The following is a 6,583-nucleotide window of genomic DNA, read 5'->3' as shown; positions in this document are numbered from 1 at the left end:
AGAGTCGGAGGAGAGCAGTTGAGGCAGGTGAGGGATGTGCGCCTGGCTGCTGCAAATTTCCCCGGACCCAAAAAAAAAAAGCTCGTTTCTGTGAAATGACGCGTCTGTCTGTGACTCTCAATTATTGCTTATCTTATATTAAATTGTGTCATACCATAATATTGTATCACTTCTCTCTTTAGGACACATGGTTTGATATGAGAAATAAAACAGTTTAATATGTTTTTAACTCAGAAGAAGTATTATCCTGCTTTAAAACAAAGTTGCTTCCCTGAAAAAAACCTCCCAGTAAATATTGGCTCAAATACACTTGATGGGGATAGGATTCAAATTGAATGATTGCCTATTGTCATTTTACTCCTGCTACTTCTGCCTGTATATGACACTTATTAGCCTACATGCCCATCCTGGAAGAGGGATCCCTCCTCAGTTGCTCCCACTGAGGTGTCCCCCTTATCTTAAAAGATTCTGTATGTTGCCTTTTTTATAATCCTAATCAAGGTGTTGTTCAGACCATAAAACCCTCTGAGCAAACGGGTAATTTTGCAGCTATGTGCTGTTAATAAAATTGACTTGATAGTAATTTTATGAAAACATCACTATTACAACACCCCAGACCTTGAGGAGAGGAGGCCTTGGAAAAACTTTTCAACATATTGTCAACATGTGGAAGTTCAACTTTAACAGTACTTGATGCATGATCCTTAATGCAGATAAGAGGTGTTTTCTCTCTGCCTGATCTAGCAGTGCAAAAATGTTTGAGGAACTTTTATCTATTTTACTGATTTAAAACACATCTGTGGGGCCTTCTTGAATTCCTCCAGCTTTAACAACCATACAGCAACAGGAGTGTTTTGTGTCAAGGCTTCCCAAGGGGAGGATTTGAGGGAATGATCCATTTCTCTCACTCTTATCAGCTGCATCCCCCCCTTATAACAATGCCACTGTGTGCAGCCCCCGCAGCCTTGACGCCCACCCCCCACCCCCCGTCACCCACATGTGAGATGCTGTTGTGTTGTCTTGTTCCCCCACAGCTGGAGCATCTCCCTCTCCACCCCTCCACCCCTCAGTTTTTCCTCCATTCAACCCAAACAACGCCTCCGTTATTTCAGCCACACTATGCAGATTGTTTCAGAGGACAAGCAAGAAAGAGAAACAGATAGAGGCTGCAGGGGACAATGAAACAGCTGGCTATGTTAAAGCAGTTCATTTTGGTATTCTATATTTCTTATCTCATGTAACTGTGTCCTAACACGCGTATGGGTTGGTGTGTGTGTGTGTGTGTGTGTATGTATGTGTGTGTGAGAGAGAGAGAGAGAGAGAGAGAGAGAGAGAGAGAGAGAGAGAGAGAGACAGAGAGAGAGAGAGAGAGAGAGAGAGAGAGAGAGAGAGAGATCTTGCATATTGTCCTGATGGATGCTCACTTCCTATTTGGGGACGAATAGCGGATCCCTGCAAGGTTAATAATTAAGGTTAAAGGTAGAGTTAGATGTGGGTTAATGTTAGACATGTATTGTCCAAGGAAATAAATGTAAGTCACTATAAACAATGTCTGCCTGAGTGAAAAAGATATGCTTGTGTGTAACTAATGCTGAAGTCATGAGTTGAAAAATATGATGTTTCCCCGAAAAATGTTCCTGTTTGGAAGATTATGATGGAGGAGGTTTTTAGCCTCCACCTCATGTAGTGCCTAATGTAGTGTATTATTGTGCCACTTACCTTGGACCAGTCCTCATCCATTATTTAAATCTGCATTACTAGATTTTCTGGCCACTTGGGAGCATTTAAACTAGCTGAAAAAGCAAGCAAAGAATGGCATATTCACATTAAATTGTTATGACAGATGTCAGCAAACAAATCCAAACAAACATGCAGTAACATTTGTTTTCATTCACCTGTTGTATGTAATACTCATGCTACTTTTCACACTTTTAGCTGCTATGCTTCACTAGCTAGTCGCTAACTTGGTCTGTCTAGTCATTTAGTGCCAGGTTATGTAGGCAATGTGGGTTTATCAGAGCTTTTTTTTGCATTACACACTTGATTAAAGAAAAAAAAAGGGATTAGATAAGCTTTAAATTGTGTTTGTAGTTTAACTCATATGGTTTAAAAGCAAGAATTATGGTTAAATAGGCTAAAACAACCGTTAACATAAGGTGGTTTAGGGTAAAGTAGGACACTGTTTTCCATTCTGACTTGGGTACTATGTTTACATATAATCTAAAACATTATTCCAACACCTTATATCATTAAGAAATCCTCAAGATGTTTCCTTGTTTAATCAGAATACAATTTTTAGGGAAAATGGCACATATATTAGTGTTCCTTGTGCCAAATGGTGTCAGAATTTGGATATTTTCTAAACTGGGAGACAGTTTATAGGCGTATTTGATGCACAAATACATCACAAACATAATTTAACAATTAGGAACATTGTTTTATTCATGCCAGATATATCCTTAACATTGATTTTGTATATATGTCACTGACCTTTTACTGTAGGTGGACTTCACAAGGGTTCCTTCCTGTTTGACTATTTTCCTGCCCCCATTTTTGACAGCATACCCCCAAAAGTCGTATGATTTCTACTACATGACACCCCTGCTTGGATTCAACACGAATCATCACTTTTATGTTGTAGTAAAAAGGGATAAATGCACTAGTTTAACAGCTATACCAGCGCTGTGTACATATTTATGGACTCTCATGGCTTTTATACGTGTACAGAAGTCTTTAAAAAGGAATGTTTCATCCATACATGTCTCCTATTATTTGACTCGTCCATTTAGGTTGTAGTTCTCCTCCCAGCCACTAGGTGGAGACCTTAATCTTTATGGTTAGTAATGAACAAAATGGCGATGCCCGGGTCAGGTAGGCGACGCGTTGCTATGGTTGCTATAGACACGCTTTTTCTTGTTGCATTAAGCAGCTAACACAGTTTTAATATTTGTCATATAATGCACAGAAACCTTAAATATAACAGATAAAGATGGTGCTCTTGTTTGGCTTTACAGTGTTAATGCAAATAACTAAATATATATGATCTCTAACTTCATTCTCTGTCTGTCTGTCTGTCTGTCTCTAGGAAGATCTGCCTTTGTATCCTTTTCATTTCATTTGTTGCATCAGGCTGAAGATTACAGAAGTAGTCTATAGCCTTGACAGAGGAACAACATAGACGTCTCTTTTTTGTGTATGTGTGTGTGTGTGTGGATGATAGCACCTTAACTCTGCACACAGCTGCCATCAGTTACTTTGCAGGTTTTGCTGAAACTGACAACAGTCTACTTTGTCTTCTATTTCCTGTTCACTCTCAGCTTGATCATCAGAAAGAGTAAGCCCTAAGCGTACAACAAAGTCCCATGTTTTTCCACCCTAAAGGTTTGATGTGTCTGTAGAGAGACAGTCATTGTGTGTGTGTTTGTGTGTGTGTGTGTGTGTGTGTGTGTGTGTGTGTGTGTGTGTGTGTGTGTGTGTGTTGCTGTCAGGCTTGGTGCTGTCTTATCCTGTTGAAGCTCTCGCCTCTGATGTCAGTGCGCTGTTCCTCCTGGCTGCTCTGGAGTTCCTCCATTTCTTCTGTGGTGAGACAAAAGACTCACACATTGCACCGTGATTGATTTCCAAAGCCCCTCTTTGTTGCAGACATGCTGCTGCCACTTTGGTATATATACCTGTGCCTCTGATATAGTATCTCATAGTCCTGATATAGGCAGTCACAGTTAAAGGACTAGGCAAGTTTCTGTACAAAATTCAGGTTTACTTTACATCACTGATGATAATTTTCCAAAGCAGATCATAGTTTCTTAGGTTGATGAATGCATTTCTCCTCCTCTCCGAGAATCCACTGTTTATTATAACCTACAGCACATGTCAATACAGTGATCTTGCATGACATTATAACTAAAAGACAGAGTATTTTGAAACCTTTTCTGTGGTGGTTAAACATTTGCTTGTGGGATACTCAACACTCAACAAGCTTCTGCAAGTTGATTTTTGTAAAGTGCTAAAATTGATTGAAACCTACGGTTGCCTTGCATAAAAAAACAGATCAAATTAAAAACCTGTGGTATGTTTTGTAAAATAATAATATAAAACATATGACTGATATCTTCCATTGCAATCACTAGTTAGAACACAACAGATTAAAGTATTGTTAAACTGTAAACTGAAAGACAGTCCTGTGTCTGCAGGTGTGAAGGGCAACCTGACGGAGAGTGAGAGCTATCTCCTGATTAACCTCATTGTGACGGTGACGACCATCGTGCTGACGGTCTACTTCCTGGTGTGGCAGACGTACGTGATGTGGGTAGACGTCGTCATCAGCAGTGTCTTGCTCGTTGTCTACGGCTTAAATGGCATCTTGGCTTTCAGCACTTTCGCCAGAATAACGAGGTCAGTCCCACGTCATACTTCTCATCACAGACATTATGTTCCACCTCGCCAGCCATGATAGATGATGAAGCTTTTATTGGATTATGTAACATATGAGATCATTAACAGGGTTTTCTTGACATATGTTGATATGAATGATGGACAGGTCGGTAAAGTACAGTATCTGGTATCAAATGCAGATAACATACTAAAGGTAGAGTCAGCGATCGTAATCTAATACACTTTTTTAGTTGTCTGTTCTGTGTGTGTGCTGAAAATATACAGCACTGGCTCTGTAAATTGGCATTTAACACAGTGGCTTGGAGTGAGCCACACTACTCAAGCCAATCAGCAACAGGGGGCATCCGTGGTCGTGCGAAGGACGGGGGAAGTCATCAGAGCAGCCATCGGTGTGAGGACATGACAGTGTCCCGTCACCAGCACCCATTGAATGGTAGGGGAGGGCTGACAAACTGGAGAGAGAGAGAGTTTGCGGCCAATTCATGTAGAAAGTGTCTTCTCCTGGAACAGATATACTTCCATTTTATTAAATCTATCAATCCACACTGAATCCAAGACAGTCTCACAAAGACCTGCTGTGTTTTTTTACGCTCTGAGTCTGTTTCTGTCGTGTTTAGTGAAGCGTAATCTGAGCAGGAAGCTGTTTAATTCACACAAATATCCTGCTTTATATGTGTTTTGCACTTATTAAACACATCAATTAATCAATAAACACAAATGCTGTCGATTCCTTCACGTGGAGCTGACATTTCTGTTGTCAGAGTCAGTTTGTTGGTTGCTTGTTGGGTCGCTGTCCTCTCAGCTCACCAGGAGCTGCAGCTGACCGACGGATGCTTCTGTCGACAGAGGCGCTGAATGGAGGTCGAGTGAGGAGGCTGCAGAGAAGCGTAGAGGGGACTGGATGGACTGTTGTGCTCACATGATGATTCATTTGTTCCCCCCGTTTATGATAATGTGTGGGAGGAACCGATACAGCTGACGCATCGCTCTGGATAACACCATATTTATATTTTGGTCGTTGCCTTGGCAATGTGCGTCCATGTATTTGGGTGGTGGAGCTTCTGAAGAAGAATGAAGGGAGGGGAGTATTTTTCTGGGTGTTTAGTTCATATATCAAAAAATCTTTCTCCAGGATGACTGACTCTGCCTTTAGTTATCACATGAAGAGACTGGCCTACATTTTAGGCTCCATTTATTTTGATTGACAAGATATGTCGACACAATTAGCATCTCATACATATGTTCAGAGAGGCCTGATGCACTGTGCTTTTCTTTTGTCCTCGCTTTTGTTCATGAATGAAATGAGCCCTGGCTCCCTTTAGGACTTGTTTGAATTATTGATTTAGGTAGCATTCATTCAAGTGATACTGTATACCATGTACAATGTCGTCACATCCTCAAATTTTCCTCCCATTATAGATGGAAGGACAATAACCTAATATCTTATTCTGAAAGGATGGCTATTGTTCATTCAGGTGGCAGAGGGCCGAATTAAACTCATAAATCAGTGTGGATGCAGAGTTTTATAAAAACTGTCCAAAGCAAAGTTCTGGTTTGGACAGGTTCACATAGTTTCCCAAACATATTCTGTGTTTGTTAAAGTTTAATGAATCATATTTTTATGTGTTACTTTTTGTGTCTTTCAGTGTGTATTCATGAAGAAGCTGCCTCTACATCGTCATGTTGCATGTAGCAGCAGATGTCACAGCACGTCCGCACTTCTTTGGTACAACCAAGAATCAAGACTTTGCCTTTAGGACTGAATGTTTGAATTTTTTTAAGGATGAGACATTTTGTGTGAGTGATTGTTTTAGCTTTAAAAGTTACAGTTCCTATGTGCTATAAGCATCTCTCAGGGAATTCGCTATGGTACAGAAAAAGTAAGCAAATTGTTATAAATACATAGTAAATTTTCATTTTTTAAATATATCCTTACTTTTGTCTTTTTTTATTACATGTGTGAAGAAAGATATCTATTTTGTGTTAATGTTGAATATATTAAACATATACACATTTAAGAAGTTTCATATTTGTTTAACTTTTCTCCAGCAGAGGGCACACTTGTCTTGATAAAGACTTGAATAGTGACAACACTGATTTTAGTACCACAGGTGACATTTTCTTATCCAGTGTCATTTAAGTAAAAGATGTAGAAGACATCATTTTAGACAGATTTAAAGACTCAATAACC

At 39.8% G+C, this 6,583-nt stretch overlaps 1 protein-coding gene across 1 annotated transcript; it reads left to right on the top strand.

Moving 5' to 3' along the window:
• The first annotated feature begins 2,852 nt into the window (after positions 1-2,852).
• On the top strand, positions 2,853-6,261 carry LOC133982505 (transmembrane protein 80-like). Its single transcript, XM_062421560.1, is given in 6 exon segments — positions 2,853-2,871; positions 3,166-3,236; positions 3,238-3,334; positions 3,489-3,581; positions 4,191-4,392; positions 6,039-6,261. Coding segments are annotated over 6 exon segments (495 nt in total). The 3' UTR covers positions 6,052-6,261.
• The last annotated feature ends 322 nt before the right edge of the window (positions 6,262-6,583 follow it).

Source organism: Scomber scombrus, chromosome 6 (genome assembly GCF_963691925.1).
Source record: "Scomber scombrus chromosome 6, fScoSco1.1, whole genome shotgun sequence".
Classification (NCBI taxonomy): Eukaryota; Metazoa; Chordata; class Actinopteri; order Scombriformes; family Scombridae; genus Scomber; species Scomber scombrus.
This window is presented reverse-complemented; position numbering and strand designations above follow the sequence as displayed.